This window comes from Barbus barbus (assembly GCF_936440315.1).
Source record: "Barbus barbus genome assembly, chromosome: 9".
NCBI lineage: Eukaryota > Metazoa > Chordata > Actinopteri > Cypriniformes > Cyprinidae > Barbus > Barbus barbus.
Window position 1 is genome coordinate 29,019,674 of NC_136737.1, and position 13,892 is coordinate 29,033,565.

At 37.5% G+C, this 13,892-nt stretch overlaps 1 protein-coding gene across 6 annotated transcripts in view; it reads left to right on the plus strand.

Moving 5' to 3' along the window:
- Positions 1-8,061: 8,061 nt before the first annotated feature.
- Positions 8,062-13,892, plus strand: part of LOC306874646 (NLR family CARD domain-containing protein 3-like) — a 45,258-nt gene continuing 39,427 nt past the window's right edge. For 3 of the 6 annotated variants that reach the window (XR_013784641.1, XR_013784642.1, XM_079424814.1), the window contains exons 1-4: positions 8,062-8,322; positions 8,688-8,754; positions 10,242-10,346; positions 10,462-10,522. Coding sequence is in view for 2 of the 6 variants with exons in the window: in XM_079424814.1 (XP_079280940.1) it covers positions 8,304-8,322; positions 8,688-8,754; positions 10,242-10,346; positions 10,462-10,522 (252 nt within the window). In the remaining 4 variants the exon portion in view is untranslated. Of the gene's footprint in view, positions 8,323-8,581; positions 8,755-10,241; positions 10,347-10,461; positions 10,523-13,892 lie in introns of all 6 variants that reach the window. The other 3 variants (XR_013784644.1, XM_079424815.1, XR_013784643.1) reach the window with 2 other exon arrangements.

Here is a 13,892-nt window from a genome sequence, read left to right on the forward strand (position 1 = left end):
AAACAACACTAAGTATGAACTGTTGTGTCCCTTTTTAAACATAAAATAGTCAACTTTATGTGCTTATAATTAGTGGATGTTTTGGAATATAGGCATAATTGTGTTCTAGTGTGAAAAAGAGGTTATTATCAAACAAGTATTTCATGTTATACAAATGCAATAAATAAATACAAATGGAAATGTCATGCAATAAAATTAGTTTGTTTGTAAACTAATTTTCTGTTTAAAACATGATTAATTTATGATCATTTAACTGTAACAACATAAACATAATCATAACATCTTGAGAGAAACTCACTGAAAGGTCTTTGAGCCAATGGGATCACACTTGACAGAAATGAGAAGATGATTACGTAGTTGAGAGTAAATACATAATCTGTACGAATCAAACCTTTTCCTTGTGTTTGGAGAAGGAATGTGTAAATGTGTTTTCTGTGTTTCATGCAGATGTCTTCTGATTAGGGTCGGGTAGCGTTCACTTTTGGACCAGTACCGGTACCCAACGGTACCTTTTTCAGTACTTTACTCTCTGTGTAATAACAAAAAACATTTATTTCACTGAAAAATTAAGTCCCAAACGCTCAATTTCAACATTTTGAACAATAGCGCCCTACAATTTTTTAATTTTTCCAGAAATTCTTGTTTTATTTTTTTCTGATAATCAAATGAAGGCATGAAACATTTATTTATTTTTAATCAAATGAAAATGAAACAATTTTTTTTTTTAGGTAAACAAACAGCTCTAGAGGTTTGCTGTTAAAATTAATACAAAAATTGTGTGAGTATTGGTATAATAATTGTATTTTTTCTGCAATTAAGTGGATAATGTAGTAGTAATAATAATGTTTTATCATTTAATTGTTTTATTTAAATTTGACAGTAAATGGCATATATAAAGACGTACATTATACTGTAGAAAAGTAACACAAGAGTAATATATAAACCCGCATCCATCTTCTTTTAATTCTTCTCCCCCCAGTCTCTGAATACACAGATCCTATCCGTGTTCCTCTTTCCCCAATCAGCCTCATTAATTAACTGTCAACACCACACTCCAAACACAACGCACATCACAATATGATGCTAGTTTTCTCAAATAAACTGTGAAATTGTCCTGAAGTGTCTCACAGCCTGTAAGTTCATGTGTTCATGTAGTGAGATGCAGAGAAGTAAACTAACCGAACGGAACATGATTCATATTGAAACCTTCTTTTTCCCATACAGTTAATCCCATACAGTTCAAACTGGACTACCAGTACACTACTGCACAAATACAACAATCCTTTTGCCAGCACTGGATACCATCCAATGCACATCCATGACATTTGCACACCCGGTTTATATATAATCTGCTGCATCTTCGCATATTACTGTGTGTATATAGCGTAGAATGTGTACTACATACTGTGTATAATGTGTATCGGTAACTGTATGTCTGTCTAATAGTACACTGTGTGTACTGAGTATATGTATGTGTATATTACACATTGTCATCTGTATAAGTCTGTACATATGTATGGTAATGTCTATATGTAAATTGTTTCTGCAGTGTCTGGAGCACGCTCTCAAGAATTTCACTCACGAAGGCACATGTGCTGTGGTGATGTGACAATAAAAGTGATTTGATTTGATTTGATTTTGATTTGATTTTTGGGTTTTAATATTCACATACACTAGTTTATATGTCGATTAGAATTAAGTGACAGACTTTTATTCATCCAAAAACTGATGAATTCCGTGGCATTCTGCACTAATAGAGTAAATTAAGTTTTTATGAATGGACTCCGCCATGTATTCTCAATTACCGTAATTTGGGACCGAATGATTTAATGTGAATCGGTACTCGGTAGTACCGATGCAATTCGGTATGTACCCTTAAAAGTACCGACTTCTGTCCCCAACCCTACTTCTGACCCGCTTCTGCCATGATGTCCATCACACCAAATCCAGCCAAAAGCAGTGAGTGATGCTGTATATCACAAACATAGAGAGGATCAGATTATTACAGTATCAGATCCTAAACAAAACAATGCATTTCTCTTTACCGCAGAAGCTCTGTCCTGTAACTCAGATCCTCTCAAGTTACGTTGACGATGATGATGCCCCAGTTTTCTACAGTGGACTTGACAGCAAGGGATTGTTTAAAGTATGGATGTCAAACTCAGCTCCTGGAGGGCCACTGTCCTGCATAGTTTAGCTCCAAACCTGATTAAACACACCTGATCAAACTAATCAAGTGCTGCGTCCCAATGTGCCTAATTATACTACGCCCTTAAAGTATGTGCTCTTTTGGTGAAGGAAAAGTGCACACTTTTGAGTGTTTAGTAGAAGAGTAGGCAAGCTTTGGGACATACAGTACTATCACGTCTTTACCGGACCGCTCTGTCACATAGTAACACACACCTCTCTTATAACCATCGGTCGCACACATCCGTCATGTTTATAGTTATTTAACACTTTTTATCCATGTTTGTAGTTCTGAACTGAATCCTTTGTTCAGCGCAATGGATTGTGGGCAATATTAGAGTGTGCACGGATCCACACTTCAAAAAAATATATATTGACAAGGATTTATCTTTGTCTGGCGCCCGAATTTAAAACAAATGAACAAACTCATCTGGTAATGTAGGAGGCCAGGGACACCACCGTTACACACTTGTACACTGACACATATAATACTACCCCCCCGACACTGACATGATATTCAGGCGTCAAAGCTGAGCTGAACTGAAGGAAGAAACCTCAAAGACAGAACCAGAAGATGCTGGACAGGTAAAGCCTACAAAACACACAACATTGATCAAACATTGTGCTGTCAATACTCAATAAGTTACAACACAAATCAGAGATTAAATAAATCCTCAACTGCTAATTTTGAAATGTCAAACTTTGTCCAGAATTGTTAAATCAATCTGTATTATATTTTAGGGTTTTAAAAATTCCCTCATGTCCAAATTCAACAGGGAGGTATTTGTAAAGACTGCACTGTTCTCGGTCATTAGAGGTATTTATATAAAACACAACATTTACAAGAGAGCTTCTCTCTTTTTTTAATTCACTGAATGGTGAAACACAATATATATATCGTTTTTGTTTTTAGTAGGCATCCAAGCAAAAGAGAATGACTCCCTGTCACGATCCCAGCTAACAGTAAAAGCCAACAATGAATGGCCTCAGCGAACGTCCCCTGGATGTCTTCGTGTAGGGTTCTCTAGACGTCAAAAAGACGTTGCTGGGAGGATCGCGGGACGTTCATGAAACATTGTGAGGCGCTTTAGAGAACGTTCGCTACAGGTCCTTTAGTGTAAACATGTCATCAGTCAGATTAGACAAACTTGAACTACCCAAGGAATAAACACACAAGCAACAGTACTTCAATAATACTTTATATTTTTATAAAAAGTTTCTCTAGATGTGTGTGTGTTCGTGCATGCATGCATGTGTGTGTGTGTGCATGTTTATGTGGTTTATGAGGACACAAATTTGTATAATGACATGGGTATGACAGAGGTATTACAATATGAAGGTGGTTTATGAGGACACTGCCTATGTCCCCGTAATTCAAAAGGCTTAAAAAACATACTAAATGGTGTTTTTTTGAAAATCTAAAAATGCACAAAGTCTCCTGTGAGGGCTAAGTTTAGGTGTAGGGTTGGTGTAGGGCAATAGCACACACAGTTTGTTCAGTATGAAAACCATTACGCCTATGGAGAGTCCCCACAAACCACAAAAACCAACATGTGAGAGTGTGTGTGTGTCTGTGTGTGTGTGTGTGTGTGTGTGTGTGTGTCTGTGTGTGTGTGTGTGTGTGTGTGTGTGTGTGTGTGTGTGTGTGTGTGTGTGTGTGTCTGTGTCTGTGTCTGTGTCTGTGTCTGTGTGTGTGTGTGTGTGTGTGTGTGTGTGTGTTCCAGTTGCTGCGTGTTATTTCTCCAGGTCGGAACCTAAAATAATAATAATAAGATTAACAAAAATCATGGGTTTTAACCTTGATTCATTACTTACATATACTAATATTCTATAAAATTGAATCAAATGACTCATTATCTATAGTCACTACATACTAGGCTCAAAAATGCACTTCACACAAAAGTGCCAGGACTGTCTGTAGCTCTGAAATTTCAATCAATGGAACCTTATGTAGGCTACTTGTTATTTGCCTGTCCACCTTATGTTTAAAGTTTTTTTGTTTTTTCTACCCCCAAATATTGAAGGTAAAACCCTTGTCTGGACAGGTAAAAACATATTTAAATAATATTTAATTACAATAATTTGTTACATTTATATAGCGCTTTTCTAGACACTCAAAGCACTTTACATTGTGTGTGTGTGGGGGGGGGTCTCCTCAACCACCACCAATTTAATTATATTTAGCTTTGCTTCAGGGACATTACATCACTCAAGCAGTGCTTTCTGATCCTTAAAGTGATGATGACAGACTACAAGACTCACTGGATAGATCCTCCATTGATAGAAAGTTTATGTGCATATGAAATCTGTTTTGTCCATATTCGCTTTTATGTAATTTACATTTTGACACACAAACAAAAGGGAATAAAAGATAATAGCATCACCGAATGAGTCAAATATTGCATATTTCTGTACAAATTAAAGTGTACTCATTCTTAATGAGTGCTTATTAACTAATCAGAATGTCAGGTGTTCTCAACTCTGGCCCTCAAGATCCACTCTCATAGAAAGTGTGCGTCTCAATCAGCTTCATAGTTTGCTAGATTGTGAATTAATATATTGTGTACACAAATTCAGGCATTGGTAAGCAGTGGCTCACTACACACTGGTGAGTATTTCTGTCCTCATTGTACAACACCACTACTGACATTTATGCACAACAGTATATGTCCGTTGTTTCACAGTAGAAAACCAACCTAAAGAGACGGAACAACAAAATAGCAGAGACTGCAACAACAACAGACAGCTGCATTGACAAGTGCTTGTGAGCGAGAGAGAGAGGGTATGAGACAGCTCAGCTTTGCTTTAAAAGAGTTAAAAAATATTTGTTATCTGTCATAACTTAACAGGGAAAAATAAAACTGACACTAGACATGGATGAAGCTATCGAACGCAGTGATCATGCACAACTCGTCAGTAAAGCCGCTTCTGTGATTAGCAGATGAATCGCCTTCGATAATGAACTCGATATTGCGTAGCTTGTCAGTGAACTACGGCTCTGTGTATTAAATGCCGCTCCATCTGAAAGCAGGTGATGGAGATTTACCGCTAATCACAGAACCGGCTTTACTGATGAGATGCGCATGACAATCACATTCGATATATCGCCCAGCTCTATGTGCGCTGCACTTGGTTGGAGCAAAACTCTGCATGTAAGTGGATCTTGAGAGACAATGTTGAGATATCCTGCAGTATGTTCTGAACATGACGATTCAGAGAGACAGGATGACTTCTAGATTGATGGCTTACAACACTGGTGTCCAGTCCTGGACATGGAGGACCAATGTTCTGCAGAGTTTCTGGTGATCCTTGATCAGCTGCTCAGGTCTCCCTTGAGGTTGGAGCTAAACTCTTAAAAGTGAATGAAGACAACCAATATTATGATGTTAAAAAGTTAAAGTTAAAGTTAAAAAATTTGTTTCTTAAATATGCACAAAGATGAGAAGAAAGCAGTGTGTTTAATGAGAACTTTCAATGTGTTTTAATGTGTTGCAGTTTGCAATGTGTTTAATGAGAACTTGAAAAATAAGAAGCAATATTAAGCCACAGAAGCATTTTTATTTATTCTTGTTGTTCTTATTATTAATCTTGAAATAAGTTACAATTATCTTGTGGTTTATCGATGAATTTCAGCCTCTGAAATAGAAAAGATATATCCATGATAAATGGCATCATGCATACATCATATGTGACAATATTTAATAAGAGTTATAACAGCGCGTCTACACCGGACGGCCAACAAAATACAATAGAACCTAGTATGGCTGATGGCATCAAATTTGCCAAGTTCAAGGGTACAGACTCGTACTGTAAAAAAGAAAAAAGTGTTTGAGATTTGGCTTTCACTGGGACAGTATGCCATATTTCAAGGTCTTAGGTCTCTTTAATGCATAGACTGTGGTGACCAAGAAACCACATCACCAAATGGGCTGACGGCACAACAGGTGGCTCAGTGTGGATTGTCCTATATGCTATTTATTGTGTATTTAATTAAATGAATGCAGCAGTGGTGAGCATCAAATATTTCTTTCAAATACATGACAAATCTGACCCTTAAAGTCTTGAATGGTAGTGTATGTCTGAGGTATTACTTACTAGTCATATGTCTCATAATGTCTAGAGATGTTGTTCGACTGGAGATACGCTCAACTCTAGAGCACAGCCGTCAGCCTGGAAGAATCTAGGAACAGAAACAATCTGTCTCAGAGCCAACAATATTTATTATACAATTCCAGGTTTATTACAGTATATATAAACTATAGCAGAGGTGAAATGCAGAAAAGAACAAGAATAATTTACAGAATATACAATATAAAAATAAATAAGATGTACATTTTTACGTTTACTTATTTAGTAATGCTCTTATGGTGTTATGTTTGGACATTAAAATAACTAATGAGCAAACACACACACGCTCTCTCTCACACACACACACACACACACACTCTCTCTCTCACACACACACACACACACACACACACACTCTCTCTCACACACACACACACATATAAATTTTGCAAAAAAGAAAATTATAAATGCATTCTGAAAATATATTGTGAAAGATGCATATAAAGTTATTTAATAAGCTTTCTCAGATGAAAGAAAGTGTCAGGAACACTTGTATGTACTATTTGTGTAATTTTAGAGACTAAACTTACCTGAAATGAGTGAAAACAGCAGTAGAGACGCTTTTAGCTGTTTGACAGTTGAGCTGCCGCCCCGTTTCCATGGAGACTTCCTCCAGCTCAGCTCGCGCACATTAAAGCACGTAAGTCAGGCAGAATGTACGTAAATATAATATAATATAATTATAATATAATAATAAGTCAAGTCAAGTCTCCTTTATTTATATAGCGCTTTTTACAAGGCAAATTGTGTCAAAGCACTGCACAATATCAAAAAAGGAAAATAATGTGTCAATAAGTTTAAATAGTGTCGTTGCAATCAGGTCGACGATATCGCTGGAAATGAAGCGTCCCAACTAAGCAAGCCAGAGGCGACAGCGGCAAGGAACCAAAACTCCATCGGTGACAGAATAGAGAAAAAAACCTTGGGAGAAACCAGGCTCAGTCGGAGGGCCAGTTCTCCTCTGGCCAAACAAACCAGCAGTTCAGTTCCAAACTGCAGCAAGTCAGATTGTAAGGGCTCAGCTGGTTCCAGTGGTCTTTCCCGATGGCTGTCTAAGTGGCGGGGTCCTCAATGGGGATCTGTATCTGGCGTTCATCCAGGTGTCTGGCCTCTGCCTACGATCAGGGCCACATACGTCATCTCATCTGATCCTCCATCTCAGGTGTTCGGTCATCTCAGATCATGTAATGGTTGGATCCAGACATTATAATAATATAATAACTTTAGAAATGGTAAACTTGGTGTAGAAATAACACTGAAAAAAATATTGATTAAAAACACATGAATTGGTACACATTTTACAGTATCACGAAGAACAATTTATGTATATTTTAGAGTTTATTTTCAAAATATATTTCAATATATTTAACAGTGCTTCAGATATATGTCAGATCATTCATCACATGTTCATGGCAATATTAATTTTAAACGTCGAGTTTTGGTCTAAAATAAGGCCATGACGGACAGACTTGATTTAGCCCAAAAAACGAGCAAAAGACGTCTGGTGCTGGGAGAGGTATGTACCAAGAGCTTCTTAAAACCACAACAATAAAGCTGACTCTGACCCTGAAATGAGGGACGAAACAACTATAATATAATATAATATAATATAATATAATATAATATAACTGTTTGAAATAGTTAAGTTTTTAACTTACAGCCGGATGATCATTGCTTTCTCTGCTTCTCACATTACTAAAGAAAATAATGAGATTCTTGACACTGTTAAAATATTCCTCTCGTATCCTGAAGAGGAGCAAGAGATGAGGAAGCTGACAGAGAGACATTAGTTTGATATTTTACAGAGAGCTGCTTTATATATTCAGTTCAACAACACTCCTGTGAGGAAAATACATTCAGGGGTTATAACTTTAAATAATAAAGAATAAAAATCATTATTAAGAGACTCAAACTCCTCCTTGTCAGGTGACAGAGAAAGTGAAACTATTCCAGCAGGATCTGTTTTGTTATATGAGGAAGTAAACTACATGAAGAGAGAAAAACACAGTGAGTATCAGGAGTTCACAATTATCTTTGATAGCCAAACTCAATCCAGACTGATTTAAAGTGAAGTACAGCAGCAGGATCAGATATTCTGAAAGTAGTTAAAATGACATTAGGAGATAAAACACAGAGTCTGTAAATCGTCTGATTCCAGCTTTACTTTCATTTTAACACAGTGCTCGTCTGAACTTGTTCTGCAGTTTGTGAATAATGTGATTCTGTGTAAATAATATCAGGATGAAATAGTTTTTCATGTGTGCAGGTCATTACTGAGGACTGACTGATGAGACAGAGCTGGATTTGAGAAAATTAACTGCTGAGATGATTCATAACTCACTCTGTGGATCAACATCTGTATCTGCTTTTAGATGAAACCATGGCCTCCAGAATGAATCTCTCTGAAGAACATCACACACAGATAAAGACAGTCAAGAGGTGAGAAAACTGAATATGTTTCACATTTTTAATGTTCAGAAACAATAAATGCATGCTACAATAACACGATTTCAACCGTGCCCCTCAGATCTTTGAGTCAAGTGGATTTTGAATGCAGCTTCCAAAAGACACAAATAGCTGATTAATATATTTTAGTCTCTGATAAACGATCACACCGGTGTGATTAGATGTTCGGTGCTAAATTCAAATCTGTGTTTGCTCAACTTCACTGTCTGGCACGGAGCCAGAGACTGCTGTGTTTTTAGCTCCAGCACTGCGCATTATAACCAATCACACATGATTCTGTTGAGCTCATGAGTACAATGACCAATAAGAGGCATTCAGATGAGTGTTTTATTCAGTGTGAGCGCTCCCTGAATTAATTCTGCTCTCATGAGTACAATGACCAGCAGCTCCAGTGGCGCAGATGCTAAATCACTTATGGGAGGATTTTTGACGCGATCGACTAGACTTTTCTCCCTTTTCAAATCTCATATCACATCGTAAAGGCATTTATTTTTAATAAAAATGAAAGAAATAACCAAAAAGTTGAAAATACAGTATCGGGTAGGTAGGGTTAGGGTAGGTGTAGGGAGGGCTTTATTGTATCAATAAGGTGGCATCCATTTAATAATCTGAATTAAAATGATAATTTACTCTCAATACGTTATTATTGCATACTGGTTTATAATGTAATACTATACTGAAGTGCAGATAATTGCCACTATTTTGCAACAAGTAGTATAAATAGCAGAAAATCCTGCTATTGTAACATAGTGTAAATATAATCTATAGCTATTTAGTGTAGGTAAAATCCATTGCTATTTGAAGGTAAGAAAAATGACTGCAATTTGAACTGAGGAGGGCCTATAATCAGTCCAGGGCACCTCTGCGTCATCATCCGTCCCTGCACCAGTGTCTCTGTATTGCTCTATTTTATTCTATAATGCATGAATGAAGAGGGCACATGGGCCAGATCCTTTTATTGATAGAAAATAATACTTTTATCTTTTAACTCTCAAGACACAACACAGTCCTCCATGAAACAAATATGTACATCGGTTGCAGATATTTCTATGTTCTTTCAACATAATTGATCCGCGTTTATGTTCCCTAACTCCGTGTAGAGCTCAGATCCATCCACAGCGAGAGACTAAATGGTGATGGGTGCGAATCAGTTTCCTTCACAAAGGAGCGGGGTTTCTGAAGAACTCATAACCACTTTATTTATCTTCAACATGACTAATTCTATATGATTGAACATCCTTACAGAATAAATACATGCTACATGATTCAAATATGTTTAGATGAGGAACATAAATTAATCATGTAGGAAATATGAAATGCATATTTAAAAATTCAACAACCTCCCCATCGCTATTATTCAGTGAAAGATGAATATTAAAGGGAGTTTGAAACAGTAAATGTGTTTCTTTCAGAGCAGTGTGAGATTTTCAGAAACAGTTTGTATTGCTGTTGTGTTTCAGTCTGTGTGAGAATGACTCTCCTGAACCCAGCTGTGTGTCCATCAAGAGTGACCAGTCAATGCATCCTCCAATGAAATTCAGCTCGGGAGAATCATCTGATCTGAGGTGCTGTTTAGTTTACAGTATCAGAAATATATATAAGATATTCATTCATTTACTGATCTGTATTAAATACATTCATACATATTTACAAAAACATTCAATATTTGTTTAACTACAGTCAAAAACATGAAGGACCAGAATCACATTCAGCAAAGAACAACTTAGACTCCATTTTCAAGGTTGGTTTTGTGTGTGTGTGTGTGTGTGTGTGTGTGTGTGTGTGTGTGTGTGTGCACCTGGTATTCATCACGTCCTGGGGACCAAATGTCCCCACAAGGATAGTAATACCAGTAAATCTTAATCTTGTGGGGACATTTTTTGGTCCCCATGAGGAAACAAGCTTATAAATCATACAGCATAAAGTTTTTTGAAAATCTAAAAATGCAGCATGTTTCCTGTGAGGGCTAAGTTTAGGTGTAGGGTTGGTGTAGGGCAATAGCACACACAGTTTGTACAGTATAAAAACCATTACGCCTATGGGATGTCCCCATAAAACATGGAAACCCAACATGTGTGTGTGTGTGTGTGTGTGTGTGAGAGAGTGTGTGTGTGCGTGTGTATATGTGTGCGTGTGTGGGCGTGTGTGTTTGTGCATGTTTATGTGGTTTATGAGGACACAAATTTGTATAATGACATGGGTATGACAGAGGTATTACAATATGAAGGTGGTTTATGAGGACACTGCCTATGTCCCCGTAATTCAAAAGGCTTAAAAAACATACTAAATGGTGTTTTTTTGAAAATCTAAAAATGCACAAAGTCTCCTGTGAGGGCTAAGTTTAGGTGTAGGGTTGGTGTAGGGCAATAGCACACACAGTTTGTTCAGTATAAAAACCATTACGCCTATGGAGAGTCCCCATAAACCACAAAAACCAACGTGTGTGTGTGTGTGTGTCTGTGTGCGTGCGTGCATGTGTGTGTGCGTGTGTGTGTGCATGTGTGTGTGTGTGCATGTGTGTGTCTGTGTGCGTGCGTGCAAATGTGTGTGTGTGTGTGTGTGTGTCAACACAATGGGCCTCATTTACGAAACGAACCTAAGACGGAGAATTGGGCGTACGGTGGTTTCTACGCAACACTTGTAATTGATCAATAAGGGCGCGAGCGGTGGATACGATCAAATCTGACGTCAGGTCTGAGCTCGTGTTTTTGAGTTAGCCTGAACTTGCGTGCAGCATAGACAATTTCGGAGAATTGATTAATGACAGCATTTTGATTATTTTCCTAAACCGACAAACAAAGCTTTTCTTTTTTTCCCCTCTTTCAGGGCTTTAGCTATATGCTCAAATAGCAGCATAAATAGACCATGAGGAATCACGCACCTGCAGTGCTTCTGTGAATGGAGAAAAAAAAGAAATTAAAATAAAATAAATAGGGCTACACGAAATATATGTATCTTAATTAACAGATTAACAAAAAAATAAAATAAACACTTTCGTTTTTGTGACACTCTTAATGCATTTTATTTGTTTTCTTCATATCTTTATTTTATTTAATGTAACTGATTGGTGATCACGCAGGTGCCTCACACGCAACATTTCAGCGTTACTAACTTGACATTTCAGCCATTAATCAAACTAAAATGCAGTCAACCAAACATAAAGTTACACTGCACAATTTACAAGGTCCACTGTAAAATCAGCGTTCAGCGCTGAAACAAACATTTATTGCGCATGTGAAGGGTCATATTTTACATGGATACTGGAACAAAACCCAGATAGCAAAATTTGTCTGGCCCACCTCTGGGCCACAACCTTGCTTCACTTCTGGCCCAATTCTGGCTGGGTCCCCGGCCCAAAACTGGCCCACGCACTGAAAACAGACACAAACAATTTCCTCTGGCCCAGATGTGGCCCATGCCCTGTAAAATGACTCTTATTTACTGACGTGACCCTGATCTGGCCCAGACACTTCAAGCCAGATCCGGCTGAGACTCGGCTTGGTCCCCGGGCCAAATGTGTTAAGATGTGAGAGACCATTTAAAGATGTGTTAATGTGGCCCAGAACCTGCTAAATGTAATTCAGCAGTGAAACACAAAAACAACCATTTAAAAACATTAAAAAGGCTTTATTATAAAATTACCAAATATATATATTAACAATGAACAAATGCACTACAGTATAAACATTAACACACTTTTTAAACCACAAAGTAACAAGTAAATTATATTTACTAATATATATATATATAAAAACATTATGTCATAATTCAGTTCAGTTATTATCAAATGGCATCAGTGCAGTCAAGGGAATAATATTGCTGAATATTAAGTGTCTGCAACTAAGCAAGACAAAAGGCATCAGTGACAAGGAACCCAAACAAGACCAGGCTCAGTCAGGAAACAGTCTCCTCTGACCAAACCAATGAACATGGTGTGATTATTCCAGGCTGCATCACAAGTCAGATTGTGGATTGATACCATTAAGAATATTTCATACAACTTAAATATTCATAATTAAATATTCAAATATTCATAATTTTAACAAAAATTGACCCTGCTCTCATGCAGCTGACAGATTAGGCCTCCATTCAAGAACTAAACATGACACACATTTTACGGCTTTCTCTTATCTAAAGTGTTTTTCTGTGTCAGAGCTTCCTAAACAGCAGAGTTACCACAAAATAAATATTATTAATAATTCAGATTGCACATATTGAATTGTCTTAGCAGGTGCTATAACAGCGTGCTCAGTTTGATTCACACACAAATGATTCATTTGAATGGTTAAGTGAATCAAATCAGAGAGTCACTCGTATAGATATCTATGGCGCCAGCAGCGGAGTCGACTCCTATGATTCACTAGCAATCACTCGTTGAAAAAGACGATCGAATTAATTCTAGAAAACAAAATGGAATTTAACTCATTAATTTAATTAGCTAACATTATCGTGCACAGGATACAGCTCATCAGTTTTTTATATTTAAAAAACACCCCGTTTTTCTAAAGAGAGCGCGCTTAACAGTTAGGCCTGTAACGTTACTCATCAACACTCAATATATTCGGGACCGAACGGTTTTTCTGACGCTATGTTATCATCGCAAACCTCCTAATAGAAACCATCTAAAAACTATACTCTTCCGTGGCATTTAAAACATTAAACAACACGCGACTGAATATTAAATAAATTAAATAACTTACCTTTTGCAGCTGAAGTATTCCTCTTGAGATCTGTGTCCGCCGAAATCTCCTCAGGATTAACCTCCAGATCTTTCTCTCAGACGCGGATCTCCTTCATTCTAGCAGCGGCCCGTCAGAGCCCGAGTCGGGCGAAGGAGATACACACAACTACACCGAGTGTAGACCTGCCGCGCGATCGGCCCAGATAGAAGAAGCCGTCTGTCAGCCAGAAGTGTTTTGTAGAGTCGGCGTGGCTCTGGTCCATTATCTTCTCACCGATGCCGAGACTGAGCCGACAGTGCCGCATTTCAGACAGAATCGGCCCGAGTGCGCTTGCTGTCTGCGAAGTGAAGTACAAAGCCTTGTTTACATCATAGATAATAGTTTATCAACCAAATGTTACATGGCAAAAAATGGAAACATTTGGATGTT